We start from the raw sequence: 18,756 nt of genomic DNA, 5'->3' as shown, positions 1-18,756 counted from the left end.
CTTGTATTTCACTTCCTCGTCCTTCTGTGATTCCTGCCTTTTCTCGGCTTCCTCCTCCCTTCACATAAAGCTCGTCATGCTTCTTTTTTTCTTCTCGGCCCATCTGCTGCGGCTTCTTCTTGCCAATATCCAGCGGCCATCCACCCTCCCCCGCCCCGTGCCACTCTACCTCCTCTAACCTGCCCTCTTTGTTTGCGCCTCAGGAGAAATTCTCAGAGGAAGTGCAAAAGCAGCATGATTGCCCGGAAGAGAGCAGCCCCCTGCCGGCGACTCGGACGGAGTCCGAGTCCGGCATGCGGCCGCGCGCCAACACCGGCCAAACGGACGATAACGACGACGGAACGACGCTCCTGTTAGAACGCCTCAAGACCCTGGAGGTAACTTCTCCATCGGCAGCTTTTTCTCCTCCTCCCAAACCCAAAACCCCCCTTGCCCCCGCCGTCCCTTTCCCTCTTCCACGCTTGATTGTCATCAAACTTAATGTCCGACATCCTCGAGTTTCACTAACATGACGTACACACAACAGCAGAGATAATTATGCGGCGGAAGGTCATTTCTCGTTGCTCCCCAAGTCATCCTTCAAATTTGATGGAGAACGTTACCTCAACATTACATTTCAAATGCCTTTATCACAAGCGAGGTGCCATTTAATCCCGCCACGTTCGACCATGTGATGGATGCAGCGCTCGCTTGGGCGGCGGCAGCGAGGCAGATGCTATACATCACTCGCCTATCCGTTGATTATTGCTGGAGCTGCTGCTGCTGCTGCTGCTCTTCTGTCAAGGCTTTCAAATACAAAATGAAGAAAAGTGGCAAAGTGCACTTAAGACAGATGATTTGGAAAAGTGAGAAAGCGGCACAGCAGTTGCGTCTCGTCCAGATGACAATCTAAATTCATCCATAATTTCACTATGAGTCGACATAGAGAATTGTCTGTTCTGCAATGCACTAAATAACCAGTTGAAAGGATCAATTATCAGTTCAGATTGGCTTTTTATAGGTATATGTTTGTCGGAAGTGAACATTTTTGGGGTTTCATCTTACAAAATACTCACAACGTACCGCCCAAATTCCAAAGACACTCATTGTCATTTCGAGCATTTATTTTCAGAAAGTGAAAAATGCTCAAAAGGATCAACACAGTCCAGTGCATTTTTGGTCTCTTGAACTTTTTCAGCAGCTCTGTGTCCTTACTGGCCGTTCACACAATCAGCCTTGCACTGGGCGTTCATGCCACTACATTGGCGTACATTTTCTAGTCCATGAAAAAAAACACCGGTACCATTTTTAAAACAAAAACCTCAAGGAAGAGCAAAGATTTATATTTCACACTTTGACTTTGCCCCCCTCGTGTGACTTTTTGCTTGTTCCGCCATCTTGTCAACTATTAGCTTAGCCTCGCACAGACGTCTGACGTACAAACGCACGTAATCGCTTGCGTATGTATTCAGTTTTTTTTAGTATAAACTTGAAATATCGATTATTAATACCTATGAATCGATTCTGAATCTTTTTAATCCGCCGAATGATGCATGATGCAAAAAACGATTATCGTTCCCACCCCTAGTGTCCGGGCTCTCCCTTAGAGATAGCGTGAGAAGTTCGGCCATCCGGGAGTCGAGCCGCTGCTCCTCCACGTTGAGAGGAGCCAGCTGAGGCGGCTCGGGCATCTGATTAGAATGCGTCCCGGACGCCTCCCCGGTGAGGTGTTCCGGGCATGTCCCACCGGCAGGAGGCCCCGAGGACGACCCAGGACACATTGCAGAGACTATGTCTCCCGGCTTGCCTGGGAACGCCTTGGGATCCCTCCGGAAGAGCTGGAAGATGTGGCTGGGGAGAGGGAAGTCAGGGCTTCCCTGCTCGAGCCGCTGCTGCCTCCGCGACCCGACCTCGGATAAGCGGCAGATAATGGATGGATGGATGGATGGATATTTGTCTCGCAATGGGGAAATTCAGCTTTTGCAGCAGCAAAGCAAGACAAATCAAAAATCCATAAATATAGATATATGTATGTAGCTACATGTTTGCAACATCCGTCAATAGCGCTGCGCAATGAAAGAGCAGCGTCCAATCAGTCAACTGTGCATGAATTCGTCATACTCTACATGCATATGTGAATGTTGAGGTTGCGACGATTGTGTGTACAAACACGCTGGTTATGTAAGATCAGCAACAGATGGAAAAAGACTGAAAGGTCACTTGATTAGGTACGCAGAGCTGCTGAAAAACAGCCGATGAAAACAGGAACCAAGATAGTACAGTCACCCCAGCAATAAATAATTAAGGTAAAATATGTTATTTAGAGTAGGCTAGTACAGTTGCCATGGCGATGTCTTGCTTGGGGCTTGAAGCATTCCTTGAGAGAATCACTTGTTCCTCATTACATTTGCATCCACCTCTGAAGCTTTGGGGATTTCATTTACCTTCGTCCCCCACAATGTTGGGGGCTGTAATTACGTCTGTCGCGTTCCTAGGAGGAATGGCGAGTTTCCTCCGAAAGGGCAGAGGGTGAGCGGCGCCAGGCTGCCTGACAGCTCCTAATACACAGCCGGCCTCTGACAAATTGGAAACCCCCAGAGATCAATAATGCTGCGACTGGACCCTCGGCAAGTGAAGGAGATATTCCTATTAGATCCGAACCCCAAAGATCAGCATCGTGACTCGCATCCCCTTGACCTTTTCCTCTGTGGTACCTCGGAGGCTTTTATTGGCCACGCTGACGCTCTGTTGACCTTTCTAAAGCCAAGCATGATTGTTGCCGCCTTCACTGTCATTTAAATTGCATCATATTGTTGACATTGTCCACGACTCAACGCAGCATGTGCTCATTCCAGGAGAGGAACTCCGTCTTGGCGCTGGAGAACCAAAGCCAGAGGGAGCAGTACGAACGCTGTCTGGATGAGGTGAGTGACCATCTTCTCACTCATCATACCTTCTACGGCAGGAGGGCCCAAACTTTTTGCTCCGAGGGCCGCATACCGAAAAACACAGTCATGCACGGGCCGCTTTAGAATTATTAACGTGGAAGTCAAACCCAAAATGTCCTTTCCAATAATATGTTCTATTTGCCTCCACTAGTCTAAAGACAGCATTCTGATTAATATTGCGTTTGAGGAAAATGAGTTAAAGGGGGAAGTCAACCCAAACATTTTTTTTTTCAAGAATACGCTCTATGCAAGCACACTAGTTGAAACAAGGCATTCTGATAAATATTGTGTTTGTGGAATAAGAGTTAATCCACTCGTTTTTAGCCATCTCTGGGGGTGGCCATTTTCTCACTTTTGTCGACTGAAAATGAAAACCAATCACGGCTGACCTGTTTTCTGTAGCTGAGCCGCGATTGGTCGTTACCTGAGCCCTGAGCAGTTGTGATGTCTAAAATGGCTAAAAAGGGGGGGATTTTGACGCTTAACTCATATTCCACAAACGCAATATTAATCAGAATGCCTTGTTTCAACTAGTGTGCCTGCTGGGAACATATTCTTGAAAAGATGTGAAATATGTGAAAATGTAAATGTTTGGGTTGATTCCCTCTTTATCCAATTCTGGGTCTCTTAACCAATGAAATGCATCAAAATATTGACGAAATTGGATGTCCCGGAATTCTTTTGAGTCATAATGCCGGACGCCGTCGATCGCGGGAGCTCTGAAATAAGTGACGGCAGTGAAAAAGACGATGCGCTTGTGGACTTTGAACCAGTCGAACGTGATATATGGTTAAGCTATATGTTTGTAGACAATGACTACATTGACGTCTTTGTAACAGAATAGAACATGTTTTTTTTTTTTAGAAATTAGAAATTTAGAAAAAAATTTTTTTTTTTTTTTACATCTTCGATTGAAACAGTAAATAATGAACGCGAGCTTGTGTGAAAGCCACATGCTTAAGGTCTAAAATTCTTTTGAATGATGTTGTTTCTATCTGCTACAGGGGCTGAGAATGAATTCTTTTGTAGGTGTTGAATTTCTGGGAAAACTTCAAGTTTTCAAGGCTAATTCCAAAGACAACCTTAGGTTTTAGGGAGCTGTTGAGCCAGGCACTTTAGGCTTGTACGGGTTAATCAGAATGCCGTGTTTAGACGAGTGAGTGGGGCTGCATAGAGCATATTCTAACATTTCTCAAGAAATGTTTTGGTTTGACCTCCCCCTTAAACACACGATAATCAACCCATTATATTTTCAACAACTGGTGCGTCACATCTTTCTGTTAAAGGCGAGAAGGCAAATGCTGTAGTTTGTGGATTTTTGAGCTGCCCCTGCACTGAGGAGCAGCCAAATCCTATCGCCACATTCAGAAACAAGACAACATCTGTAGTAAACAGCAATTGATTGGGGATCATTAATGTGATACACGTAGCGGAAAGTGGCGCAAACCATTTCTGTTTCTGAAACGGACTTATCGTTCTTCATTATTATGAATTGTTTTTTTCACTCTTGCATATAGCAGTCAGTAGTCGTCACCCCCAACACACACGCACGCACGTACGCATGCACACACATACGCACGCATACACGCACACACCCTTTTTAAAAAATAGCAACTCGGGACCATGTCAAAGATTACAAAAATGGACGCAAGTGGCCCCCGAGGCTTAGTTTGGACCCCCTGTTCTACTGGTTACCTTTAACCTGAGGTCAACTCACATGCAGTTTGTGCTCAATAAAATGTCCATAAAGCTGTTACTTGGCTTTGATACAGCACAATTATCTTTGCCTTGTGGTTGTTTTTGAGCTGAGTGCTGCTCAAGGGAGTCACATGGGGTTGGTGGGGTGTGGGGGATATCAGTGAAGCAGCTTGCTGAATCACTGTGAGTGGGAGTGCAAGGTCCGGGGAAGGAGAAGGGACGCAAGGAGGCAGCATCAGCATCAGCATCAGCATCAGCATCAGAATCAGCATCTGCTGGAGGCTGGATGAGATTGCAGTTGAAAGTGGGTGATTAAAGGGGACGATTGTTTACATGGGCTTGTTGAGCGTGTGGGCAAACACACACATTAGGCCCTCCAATAAGAGACGAGCACAATCAGATGCCGGGGATCATTTGGCCATTTTAACTCTCACCTTTCCTCATTCAATAAACAAGAAGACTCCAGAGCCGACGTGGACTTAATGAGGGATCGATAAGCAGTAATGCGAGCCGCTTCTCTATTGACACTGTGGTCAGAGTAAAGACGTCGGCCAGGCACAACAGCGAGCGCTTGGGCTACACACGCCTCGGCTCTGCTCTGACAGTGCACGAGTCCGGGCCACTGGTGGGAGGTTTCCCTTGAGGCTTCTTTCTCAGGCAATTACAATTCGTATTCCCGCCAACACCTGATGGAACGAAAGGGACATGAGGCCATGGAAGAACTAATAACTATCATTAAGAACCCTTCATTGTAGGACTTTTAGATTTGTCTGTGTTGTAATCAAATGTATGTTTGTTATATTCTGTGGCATTGCTTTATGAAACTTTATTGCAGAATATGATATGTTTTGGGGCATATGGATCCTGCCTCAAGAAGTCTTGTAACGTGTAGCTTGAGTAGAATTTGAACATTTACATTTGACACTATTCAAACCGTTTCCAGGTGTCATGATAAAGGTTTTCTGACATGTTTGTGTCCAAATAAACAAAGGATAAACAATTATAACACACCTAAGTTCCCTTGGGAACACTTTCTGACGCAACTGTATTGCTGAGCCAGTGCAGAGTGCAGCTTTCATTGCCATATTGAGTGGAGGCGCAGCTAAGGCGAACTTGCAACCAGTCAAGCGGCGACTTGTTCTCAAGCAGTCTGAAGAAGGAAGATTAGCGAGCCCCCATCATTACGAAGGAAAAGCATCATTTTCATTCTCACTCGTGAAGGCAGCACTTTCTCACCAAACCACCAACGCAGTTAGCGCGCGGATCCATCCATGTGGTGCATGCAGCGGACACACGCACATCGCCCACGTCCAAGTCGTCATCTTTGCTGAATATTTGCATATGTGCTGCGTATTGCGCTGTTAGCAAAAGCTCATCTGCTCTAACACTGCAGCTCTGCTTACTTTGTGGCTTTGACACGCTAGTGTTTCCACATAGTGGCAAATGGCAAACCTTCACCCAGCCTCATGGGCGCATATAACTTCATTCGTTCACAGACACACCACAGAGACAGTTTGTATGGAAGCAAAAAGTCCATTTTGCACAGCGTGCCCCCTTTATGACTGACCTTGCTCTTGTCTCTCTGTGTGCCTTTCAAGGTCGCCAATCAAGTCGTGCAGGCACTCGTCACGCAGAAGGTTTGTCTCAACCTCAATTTCTCCACCCCGAGTCTAACATTCACAAGCACATTGTTTCATTTTCTGCCTCTGTGTTGCCACCAGGACCTGAGAGAAGAATGTCTCAAGCTGCGCACGCGAGTCTTTGATCTGGAACAGCAGAATCGGGCGCTGGGGATTCTCTTCCAGCAGCGTATCAAGCCCACCTCCGAGCTGCTCCTGCAGGTAGGCTGCGAGAGCCAAACGGCAAGGAACTTATTCTAAACTGAAGTTATTTTCCACTTGATTTGTTCTTTTAAGAGGGTGCTTGGTCTCCGCTGATAATGAAAAGAATTTGATGAAAAAAAAAAAAGGGGCTGCAAAGTGCTGATTGGTTTATCTTCATATTCCAACTTTCTCAGCGGGGCTGTGAAGTAAATGACTTTGCACTTTGCACTGCCTACTAAGGGGATGTGGGTTTGGATTGGCTGGAAATTGCCTCAGATCATTGCAGGGCCACCTGAACACAAGCACTTTGCTGCAAAGCGCCGGGCTGAAAGAGAAGAAATGAGACAGACCCGCCCATCTGTTCTTAGTGATGGTATAATATTGCAGGTGCGGAAGGTCAGCACTGGGGCCACAGGGCTCCACGCTGTCAATATGAAAACAACAGGCTGCAAAGAAAAGAAAGAAAGAAAAAAAAAAAAAGAAAAGGACAGGACTGTCAGTGCTGAAAAAAATGAGCTAAATAGAACCGAGAGGGTGAACAGGCATAAAGGGAGAGCCAGGGGAGATAAGGCGGGAAGAGCGGTGAGTTGAAAATGAAGCTATCAGTGAGCCCGACTGCCACAGGGGGAGAGGAGACAGTTTAGTGAAACAAAATTGCGCTGGGTGTGTTGTCAATCTGAAACGTGTCAAAGGCTCCAAGTGGATAGTACTGTAATGATGTCACTGAAGTGACCGGCAAGCCCAGCTCATTGCTGCAGTGGTTTTCTCACATTCCAACATGTTTAAGCCACAAAGCAGTCAAGAGATTATGGATTTTACGTCTTAATTTTTTTTGTCAGCGTCAGCAAATGACTGGGTACTGGGAGGTTTAATCACATGTAATAACATTTCTCTGAATAGTCACTACATCAATCATGAGCTCTGCCTTTTCCAGTGCTCAGACCACATCCATATTTGTCCATGCTGACAAAATGCATTTTTCCCTTGTGCTAAGTCGAGCTAATAAAGTAGCCCCTTGTCTTTTCATTGGGTCACACTGAATAGGGTTTTTGTTGAATTTACTCATTACATAAAATCATTTGGATCCAGATATATTTTGAAATCATGTATCTGTCATGATTATTTTATTTTATACAACCATTTGACAAAATAAAATGGAGTACCGGTAAATTCAACACGGCATTTTTTCTACTACCCATTCCAGCATTCACATTATTCGGGGAAAAAAAGGAAAAATAGGAAGTTATAATGTCTGTGATAACGTCCCAATTTGTTAGAGCTTCACCAGTTGTTTTCCACCCTCGTTTGCGGACATTACTCGGAAATGCTCGGGAATAATGTCTTCTGTCTTTGTTATTCTGGTTCAGCAAGAGCACCTCAGCATTTGTACGGAAAATAAATTATAAAGACGTTTACGTGGACAGAAAACTAACTCTGGCGAGCCATATTAAGAAAGATAACGTATTTTTATGCAAAGCAGGTCATTGGTAATTATTTCAGAGTTCCTAACGTGATAAAAATTTAAATCAATAAAAATATGTATCAATCATTAACAATGACATTGCGGAGAGCCCTCATTCTCATTCCCCGCCAGTAGTAAGTTCCAGAATAACCTTTTCCCTCCCACCGCCCCCCCAAACTAGGTGCTCCTGTTTCCACAATTTGTCAACACTTTCACTTCCTGAAAAAAATGGTGTGTTGAATTTACTCAATTTAATTTCATTAAGTGGCTGCCACAATCCAGATACATTTTTTAAGTACATGGATTTTTTTAAGTACGCAGATGTATAGTCTACCTTAAAAAAGTTACCTTGATCCAGATGATTTTATTTTGTGCAACCACTTGATGAAATAAGATTGGGTAAATTCAACAAAAACTTTCTTCGGTGTAGAATCAAACAAATAATTGAGTAATACTAATATCATAATACTGCAACTCCATAAAATCATTATTATACACACTGCTTCCTTATTTCTCTCTCTGTCCCTCTCTCTCTTGGTGATCAGTTGTCGGTCTTGTTGGTCTTGTGGTTTTCAACATGCTGCACATGTAAAGCGCAACTTGTGTTGTGAATAGGTGCTATATAATTGATTTGAATTATCATCTTCTTCCTATAACAGACTGTGCAAACTGTTTATTTGAATGACTCCATTCCTATAAGTTGTAAGTGTGAAGTTGAACAATACGATGACGATGATAATCAATATTGCGGCACTACCTTATTCTTCTTATTCCGTAAAAAGATTCAATAACTTTTTGTTTTTTTTAACTGCTGTTTCAAGTGTTGAGAGATTGAATTGTGTGCTATTTGCAGTCCGGCTCTGAAGCTTTTGCTTATCAGTAATTAAAATGTTCTCTCGTTCCCCATGGGCTTCTTGGGCTTTGCTGATAAAGCGCCATCATGAGTTTGATGGCGCCCGTCGCCATCCGCACACCTTCACCTGTCTGCGGTTTTGGCTGCATATTTGTGCCGCACAGCCACCAACATTTGACAAAGGCATTGGAAAAAAGCTATCAAACAATAATGGTGGCGCTCAGTTGGAAATGATGGCGTGTGGCTGTGCAGCCACCCCTAACCAGTCTGTAGTGCTTATCAAATATGGCAGGCGATTGGCAATTAAGTGTCCCATTACTTGGGACAAACGCTGCACCACTTGAGGGCCTCAAGGACAGAGCGTGACCTCCTTGCTGCTATTGCACTTGCAGCCTCTCCTGCTTGTCAATGTCGCAAACAACGCCCGAATACAACCATACGGGAGTACGTACAGTGTATCGTCGTTAAGTAACTGTTTATTTCACAAAGTGCTTTATTGTCATGAGTTTTTCTTATAGTATTTATCTGGCTATGCAGAGGGAAGAAAAGGGCATTTGGGTCATGCAGATGAGCATTGCATGTTGAGTTGGTGTTTTTGTTTCTCACCAAATATTTCATATTCTGATCTTAGAAATGTTGACAAGAGCAGCCATAAAACTCATTGTTATCGGCAATATATTTACATTTTGAAAAGTGCGGGCTTGCAAATGTTTGGCAGTATATTCAACTTTGCTTCTGGCCTTGAACCCTAAAAAGGAAAAAAAAAAAAATCCATGCGGACCTGCCATCCATTCGACTTTTTTGGCCGGCTGCAATCCTCCTCCCTCCTTGACCCAGCGACACTATTGACTGAATGCTTGATGAGGATGCTGAGGGGGTGAAATTTGAGTCTTTACGATAAGATCAAGAACCCTGTGACACTCCAGCCACTCCCGTCGCATGTCCCAGGAAGGCTGCATCACTTTGACGTTGATATTGAATCTTTTAAAAAATGAAAGGTGCCTAAATTCGCACGCACACATTTAGCAAATAGAAAGCCTAAAAATGGCCTTCAAATGACAAGCAACTGCAGTACTGCAACTGAGAGCTCAAGTTTTGAGAAATGTTGTTTTGTGCTTTGGCTGCAGGCAGTCAGTCACGTTTGCTCATGAGAAGCAACTGGTGTTTCATTCGGATTTGTATCCCATAAATGTCCATGGCATATGTAAAGCACTGTTTATTTTATTTTTTTAGAATTACAGTCGCAGCTGGATCATGAAGTCCTGGCATTTGTGACGTGCGTTTCTGTAGTTTGCATATACAAACATACTATACTGCACTGCGCTCACAAGAAATTCAAATGAAGTTAATTTGCTCACAGGAAAGCCCGGCTAATTAAACTGTACGATTAACCCATGGAGCTGTATTTGGTTTTGTCTTCTTCCCACTCAAGCAAATGAATTGGGGGGGAAATATTAAGAGGGGTCCCTTATTCCCCGATGCAATTATTTCTTGTTCACTTATGTTTTATTCCAACCGATGATGTAAATGTCTGTGAGCTGGAATCCAGCCTTGCGCAAGGACCAATTAGAGAGGATCTGAAGGACCTTTTTCAAGAAATAACGTCCACATAGTGTATGATGACTTTAACCTGATTCAATGTAAACATTCATTTTGTGCTGCCCAAATTCAGAGCAAGGCTCCTTTTCATTCCCCGGGATCCCAGATGTCAAGTGTTTGCACCTTTTGCATTCCAGAAACTCCAGTCACGGATCATGGATCTGTCTGCGGCTGACTTGCTGCAGGAGCCCGAGAGAAGCAAGGCTTTCTTACTGTCCAGGAACACCGATTCCCCTTCGACTGTAAGCTTAATGGGAAGCAACTTTTCCCTTTTTGGGTGCTGCTTTTGTAACCGTCTACTCAAGCGACTGGAGAAATCATTACATGATATTAAAATACAGGCCTGACTATCTAAAAGCCTGACCCCTACCCACTCATTGCAGAAATGGCTGCTGGTATCACTTAACACTAAGAAGAAGTAGTCCTTGTCATGTTACCAGAAAGCCATCGATTGAGATGGTTGTCATTAAAAATTACTTTGTGGGACAATGTTCTCCATTGGTCACCTTATACATTATGCATTCAGGCGAGAAAAGGAGTTGGCTATGAAATAACAATGCCTCAAAAGGGTCATTTTCCTCATGTTACCAAAATGTGCAGATTTCCTTGCATTACTTTCAAGAAATAGTCATGGTAGACGTACAAATTGAGCCTCTTTTCATCCAGAGCAGCATCAACAGCCTGTGTCCGGCAGAGCTGTTCACTTTTCCAAATCTTACATCACATCCAAATCTGTCTTCGTTTGAACATTTCACAGGAGATCCAGTTGAACGGAAAGTCAGGTTTGCCCATCACCAAGTGTCTGAGCCAGCTGAGTCTGACAGCGCCGATGCCGGTGTACCCACGCAGCAGCTGTAGCAGCAGCGAACTGTCCCTGTCAAGCGCATGCAGCGAACTCTCTAGCGGCTCCTACACCTGGAACGATGGGCGCTCCTGCGGGAAAGTGGTAAGAATCCTTTCCTTGGTTTCTACACAAGCGTGCTGGCGAAGGATTTTCATCTTTTTCGTCTGACTCTCACTCAGCATTCATCTCTCACCTGGGATAAGAGGCTAACTTTGGGGTCGTCTGCCCCAAGTAACATCAGCGCCCCGCTGGAGGAACAGATGCCCACCAAGCGCAAGGAGACCAACATACTAGAGGGGCTGCGGAAATTGCAGAGGAGGAAGCACAGGTCCTCGTCTTCATCCAGGGTCTCCAAGTCAGGCTACAAAGACTGTATGAACTCCAACGAGGGCATTTACTCACTTGGCATCAAGAGTAGCAGCAAAGGTGTGTCTAAGCCCACCCATGTCGGAAGAGCGTCGGTTCTTGTAGGAAAAAGGTTTTCGTATGATTCTGATGATGCGGACGATGAGCTTGTGCAATCTGGCCATGCAGCTGACATCCCCAACAAGGACAGCTGGTTGGACTGCAAGAGGCTCTCGCACGACATCTCTGAGACTCTGTGTAGCTGGGAGGGGATACAAGACGGAGGTGGAGGTGTGGGTGGCAGTAGCTCGGCCTTTGTGGTGAAAAAGCCCCCCGCTGAATTTGACCCAAAGGAGCGTCCTGAGAAACTCATCAGCAGTTGTCTCACTGAGAGTGGACGGCCATCAGCTTTTACTCGAGTGTCAGTGCTGCATGTTACCCCTTCAGATCCGGAAGGCTCCAATTGCTTCTCGGATATGGACGATCTAGAAGAACTCAAATGCGATTCTAGGGATTTGCAGGTGCCCTCAACCCAAGCGAAAGAGCAAGCGGAGAAGATGTCCCGCAATGCTTTCAGGCCGCTCATTCCGCAGCGCTCGCAAAAGGACCAAGTGCGAACCCAGTCCGCAGATGGGAGACCAGAACCTGTCAAGGCAACGAAAGCGGCAAATAATTATCTGTCCGAGGAGAGCATCTTGGCGGTGTTCGATGCTCAAGGGGAGCCGATTGAACTAAGTCCTCGGAAGCTTACCGAAGATGCTGGTCCCATAATTGGTGTACCAGTTAGCAAAGTAGTGGATAAATACAACGGATTGGACGCCCAAGAGAAGCCAGCAAGGCAGAAATCAACACATACGGAAAAATACACAGTCCTGGATTGTCCAGAGAAGCCATCCGAATATCAGCTCAGGACCAGCAAAGCAAACAACAGCAGGGCGGGCAATGCAGATCGGTTATCGATGCAGCTTACTCCGCAGAGGAAGTTAATCAAACCGTCCTGCAGCCGAGCTAATAAAGGACATTCAATCCCACCTCTGAATGATTCTGCCAGTCCTATGTCTGGTGGCTCAAAACTACGAGGTTGTCATAAACCTTCTGCACCCCCAATCAGATTGTCAAAGGGCACTACCACTGAGCCAAACAGTGGAAGCTCAGGAACTCCCAGTCAGGAGAAAACCCCCCCACCTCCAATAACTAAAATGTCCAGGTTCATCAAGAGCTCTCAGAGTCCAAAGGTGGCGAACTCCAAGCTTCCCAGTAGGTCTGAATGGAGTAAGAGCTCTTCCCCCAGTTCCCCCCGACTGTCAAGGAGACACTTGGACTATGCTGACAATTGTGAACAGCCAACCAGAGACAAACACTGTGAAAGCATAAAAAACAAACTCAGGTGCCCTTCACCCCCCGCTCCCCCTGGTCGAACCACCTCCTTACTGATCAAACCAAATTATGAGGGGTCACCTCAAGCACATAAAACAGGGGTGGCTCAGCCATCCACGCCGACCGCTGTGAGGGGCCCTCCCCCAAGTTACTACACCTCTCTCCAACCAAATATGCAAGCGACACTGCCCATTAAAGATAAAGACATAGACATGGATGCCGGCTACGGGACTGCACTTGCGCCCCAGAAACTGGTTGACAGAGCCAGTCAGCACCTTCAGAAGTCCTCCGGCACGGCACCCATCGCAGGCACTCCAAAGCGGATCACCTCAAAAGACTACCTCCCTCCCACAAACTCAGGCTTTGACCTGCAAACGGAAAATGCACCTAAAAGCTCAAAGAATGTCCCTCCTCCTTATAGTGCCATCAGAGGGTCCTCTCTTCAAAGCTCATTTGACAATACGGGAGGGTCCACCCACGAATATGATCATCAGTCTGTGCAGAAGCCCTCAGCCAGTTTACCAGTTTCACTTCAGGAAGCCCAAACAGCAAAGACAGAACTGCAAAACTTGAAAAATGTTGTCGGCCCGCCAAGCTCGGTCGTGACCTCCCCGAACTCATCAGAGAAGAGTCCAAAGAGCCGCATCTCGATGGGATTCAAAGCATTTTTAAAATCTCCCCCCAGCCATAAAAATAGTCACTCTTTGCCAGACAAGCAAGAGAAAGATCATATCAACTTAGTTTCCAAGGAGACTGTGACTTCACACGCCTCGAGCCAATGTGACAGCTTGCAGCCTGTGCACAGTATCGATGCGCCACCCAAGATGCCTGTTACGGAGGTGAAAGGTGAGGTTCACTGTAGCTTACTGGAAGAGGAGGTCAATCCTATTCTGACACCAGAGGAGGGGGATGTCTGCGACAAAGGCAAAAGGAGCAGTCAACTTTTCTCGAGATCCATATCCATTACCACCAAATCGCATCTTAAGCCAGCCTTGGGAATGAACGGGGCCAAAGCCCGCAGCCAGAGCTTCAGTACCAACTACATTGAGAAACCCAACATGAATGTTCTGGAGGGGGCAGGAAAAATCAGAACTCAGATCATCACCAACTCAACCGAAAGGGGCAACACTCTGTCCAGACAGAGTTCCTTGGAGGTACCCAGCGTTGGGTTGGCCGAGAGTCCAATCTATTCTCCCAGGACGAGACCCAGCAGTCAAAATGTTCCCCCCGAGAGAACTTCAAAGTTAATCTCCAAAGGTGATGAATCTCAAGCCACGGCGAAGGGGCAGACAGTCACCTCACCCTCTCACAAGGAGACGTGCGGTTTGCCCATCAGTGAAAAAAATAGAATAAATAACATCTGCAGGCCTGGAAAAGTCACCTCTCACGCTCAACCTCCAGCCTCCTGTCCTTGTAGTTCAGAAAACGTGGTGCGAGAAACAGGAGGCAAAGCGTCCACCCCTAATGAGGACGAATTTAGTTCGGGAGTAAAAAGCCAGACAGACTCGCCAAACAAACCCCCGGATATAGAGGAGAAAAAAATCAGCCCATCAGCCTGCACTATTGAAGAAAAGGTCATGATGGGAATCGAAGAAAATCTGCAAAAATGTCAAGAACAAGAGAAGGTCGCTGCTAGTGAGGCCAAGCAAAAGACTGCACCTTCGCTGGCTAACTGGTTTGGCTTCCGGAAGAGCAAACTTCCAGCTCTGACTGGAAAGAAAGCAGACGTACCCAAAGGAAAAGAGGAGAAGAAAGAAATGAAGATTGGATCGGTGCTCGGAGGCAAACACACAAAGCTGGACAAGAAGAAGGAGAAGAAGAGGAATGACGGTCTGGAGGCGCAGAATCAATCGGAGATGAGCAACAAGCTGAGCTGCATCATGGACCACTGCAACAATCAAATGGGCCAGATTGCCAGTCAGATCCAGTGCACCACAGCGCTCATCGGCAAGGACCAGTTTGTGAAGGAGCTTTTGGGCAGGTGCGTAAATCAAAACCATCACAAATGAATCACCCTTCATTGATTACTGACTCACTCCTGTCACTGCAGCTAGCTTGAGTTGTCTCTCAACTCAGTCAATTGAATCCTTCAAACAAATAGATTGTGCTCATGCAAACATAAACCGCTACTGCCGAGAGATTGTGGGATGAAAAAAAAAACAAAAAAAAAACCTCATCTCAAACACAGCTGTCTGTTCCAGTTCTGACTCCATGACAATTGTTGCACAGGCACACTGCGACGCTTCACTACACTGATCAGTTGATGTTTTTTTTCCGCACCTTCTGAGAAGCATGTTTGTTGGCGTTTTGCGACACAGTTTGGAGCAGCCTTAAAAATGTCTTTAGATAGAGATCAAATATTGTTTCTTCACAGGACTGCTGGCAAAGGCAACTTAGTCACTGCATCGCCTGCAGCGATCTCCACACCCAAGAAACACTCAGACACCAAGGGAGATGCGAAGATCTGTCCCGACGCGGCTGTAAGTGGACATTTTGCTTTGTTTGGATGAGAAATTGCTTTTATTGGGTTGTATCGCTCACAAATTCAAGTGTCAGGACGCACATGAACTTTACATGATGCTTTGTTTTCTGCCACACCACTTTGTCAATTAAAATGAGGAATTTGGTATATGTTAGTTTTTATTATGGGTGAGTTCAAAGATTACACATGGATGGGGAGTTCTTTCGAGCCTTAAAAGCAATAATAACAAGAAAAAGGACGTTTAACAGAGAGGACTACGTGCAGTCAAAAAGAGAGCCCTGCAGAATGACGCCGGAAATCTAATCCTGATGTGGGGCTTTGATAGCACTGAGGAGGCTCCTTATCAGAAGCACTCAATTTGACAAAGGGCCATTTGATACCATTCGCCAAGCCTTCCATCCATCTTCTACCCACCAAACAGCACAAAAGACAGACAGGCACTTTATAACCTCTGTGACTCTCTTTTTTTTTTTTTTTCACCTCACACTTGAATAACCAAATTATAACTAGGGTATAGTTAATGGACCCACTTTCCAATGTTGACAATGAATCTCGCATCTAGTAACTGCATACTGAGGTCCGACTGTAATCTTGACTTCACAGACCCTCTTAATGAGTCAGAAGCTGAACTTGAGGTCTGACAACAAAGACGGGCGCATGGCAGATGCGACTGGTCAAGACCACATGATGGGTAAGTGTTAACGTTTGTGCTAACGGAGGGGAGTGTTTCAGACTGACGCTAAGCCGGCTGACACGTGGCAGTGCTCGTTATTTTTGCAGTGTGATAGATACTCTTGTTCGGCAGATGGGATTTACAGCGTGTTTGTAACTCAGGCATCCAGCTTTTAAAGGTCATAATGACTGAGTGCTTGCTGTGTTATTACAGCTTTTGTTGTGTGTGGAAAGTATGAAAACAACCCTTTCAAAGTTTCACCTATGATGGAGAGATTGTAACTGTGTCCAGCCAGACAAAACTCCATCTCACCGTATGAATATCAATGAAATGCTTGGCAGAGGTAATGCAAAACTATGCGAGAGGTGACGAGCCATTGAGAAGTGAGCGAGTGAAGGCTGTCAGCTCAAGAAAGAGGGTGGGGATGACAACCCCAGGTGAAACTAATCGGACAAGCGAACCGGAAAGCTACATTCAAAGTGATAGATGAATTTTCAGATTATGTTGTCTCTAAAATTCACAACATTTTAAAAGCAGCAGTATCCTATTAACAAAGTCCGAAGATCCCTCTACGTTTAACTTGTGCTGCCTGAGCAATAAAGAACGTTTTACGTGGTCCAGAGCAGAAAAACAATAAATACATCAAAACAAATGGAGGCTAACCATCAGACAGTGAAGGTATCACTATCATCACAGCGGCTTTCTCGCCCCCGAGCATGCAGCCCGGATGTGATAGCAGCTCATGAAAAACTACATTACGTCCAGTTGCTGTTGCCTCAGGCCGGAATTACGGTGGAACTTGTTATAGTTTGCTTATAGAGGGCATTTTCAACTGTCAGGCCTGGCATTCCATTATACGACTCGGTAATCTATGGCTGCCTCCACTCTGCTCTTTCCCTCCTACATGGAAGGAAGGAGCCCTTCCCAATCCCCCAAACACGCGGCCCCCTTCGCTTGTGTTATTTGCTCAGCGTGGCAAATGCGCTCAAGTGCGTCAAACAACAAGCTGTTCATCGGGGCATGTTTACCGCAAATGATTTTCACAGGTGCTGCTCGTGCGTGTAGATGTCAAATGCATAATGTGCACGCAAAACAGCTTGAGCAATGTGTTTTGTTTTGAATTCTTCAAATGGCACAGATTTGATACAAACAACGAGCAGTCACTTTGGACAAAAGTTTCGGGTCGGACCTCTTGCTCAATTGGTGAGGGCTGATCTGACAATTTAGTTTCCCCTGAATCGATATTTTGGGCAATTACTGTATATTGGGGAAGGCAATTTTCTGTTACAGTGCACTAAGGTCCAGAAAGGAATGTTTGGATGAGTTTGGTATCAATAGCTTGCACCCCAACCCTATCAAAAGGCTTTCAGATAACCTAGACCAAACGTAATGTGCCACAATTCATTGTCAGTCGGTTTGAAAATGTGTTGTCTTTTGTTCCTTTGCTTGCTTGTGAGTCAAAGTGTGGTTGCGATGCCACATCCTGTCATGAGAAAACAAATCAAGTTCAATCAAACGTTTACTTCAACTGAACTTTTTTACTAGGCTACATTTTCACTTGTGTAACATAAGCGAACCCAATGTACCAATTGGTCGCCCACTTCAAAACATCCTTGTTACCGATTGCTGCCGTAAGCTCTGAATAATTACTCTCGTGTGTCCCGAGGAGTTGCTGTGTGTCCTTTTATATTAAAGGAAGTTTCTGGCCGTGCACTGACGCATTATAACATGTGATTCCGCTGAACATGATCCAAATGTTTTTTTCTCTCTCCTTTGTACCGATGACTGAACCCGTCACAGACACCCTGTACTCTCACCAGCCCTTCCGTTGCATGTGAAGCCCTCGTTGCTTTTCCTGCGTGCTGACCTGACCCTTGCTTCCCCTAGTTGTCACATTTCCGTGTCACTTTAGGTTCCAGCTGCCAGATGAGAACACTGGACAGTGGGATTGGCACCTTCCCTCTACCCGACTCTGTCACACGGGCCGGCGGACGCCACGTCCCGAAATGTGACCCCAGCCCGGATGGGGTGTCTGCCGAGCTCCAAGTTGAGCCTAACTCCCCTCCTCCAGAATGCTCGCAACCCTGTGTCAAAGTGCCTTCCCTACCCAACACCTACCCGCATGCTCTTGGAAGCTTGGGTCACTCCTTCTCGGACCCTTCCCTCTCTTACAGTGGTTTCACCCCGGATTCCCAGACCCGATTGCCCAAACTAGCCGGTAAGTCAAGCTCCAATAACTTACTCAGTAAAAAAATATATATATATATTCTCATTGTTATTTGTCTTACTCTTGTTTGTGCAACGGAGCATCAATGATAATTCATAATTATTTCACTCAAGAGGCACCTTTCAGGCACTAAATGGAATTATTTAACGTCAACATTTCTAGGACGATCCAGAATTTCACGACGTGATCAATAAAGTATCTAAAGTATATGCCTAGGGTACATACTTAGCAAGCCTAGAGGCCTGAGCAGCTGAGATTGAATTTTTTTGCTTGTTTTGCCACAAAGCGTACGGCACGAAGTAATGGACTGGCAACTCCATGTTCTCACGCAGCTCGCTGCGCCCCGTAGACACCAAACAAATGCGTTTACATTAGCGTGTCAGCCTCCAGCCTCACTCTTGGCCAGGTCCGCGGGGTACAATCAGGTGGCTGATTCGTGCTGCAGC

General features: G+C 45.6%; 1 protein-coding gene across 5 annotated transcripts in view; it reads left to right on the top strand.

The window, feature by feature from the left end:
* Window positions 1–18,756, top strand: part of LOC147154078 (nck-associated protein 5-like) — an 87,141-nt gene that overhangs the window by 62,182 nt on the left and 6,203 nt on the right. For 4 of the 5 annotated variants that reach the window (XM_086040747.1, XM_086040756.1, XM_086040764.1 and 1 more), the window contains 10 exons: window positions 204–377; window positions 2,835–2,903; window positions 6,224–6,262; window positions 6,347–6,466; window positions 10,500–10,604; window positions 11,120–11,308; window positions 11,386–14,909; window positions 15,303–15,408; window positions 16,014–16,101; window positions 17,996–18,301. In XM_086040747.1, the coding sequence (XP_085896873.1) occupies window positions 204–377; window positions 2,835–2,903; window positions 6,224–6,262; window positions 6,347–6,466; window positions 10,500–10,604; window positions 11,120–11,308; window positions 11,386–14,909; window positions 15,303–15,408; window positions 16,014–16,101; window positions 17,996–18,301 (4,720 nt within the window). Of the gene's footprint in view, window positions 1–203; window positions 378–2,834; window positions 2,904–6,223; window positions 6,263–6,346; window positions 6,467–10,499; window positions 10,605–11,119; window positions 11,309–11,385; window positions 14,910–15,302; window positions 15,409–16,013; window positions 16,102–17,883; window positions 18,302–18,756 lie in introns of those variants that run through there. The other variant, XM_086040783.1, reaches the window with a different exon arrangement.

This window comes from Filicampus tigris, chromosome 1 (genome assembly GCF_054856515.1).
Source record: "Filicampus tigris isolate MCC_2025a chromosome 1, RoL_Ftig_1.0, whole genome shotgun sequence".
Taxonomy (NCBI): Eukaryota; Metazoa; Chordata; class Actinopteri; order Syngnathiformes; family Syngnathidae; genus Filicampus; species Filicampus tigris.
This window is presented reverse-complemented; position numbering and strand designations above follow the sequence as displayed.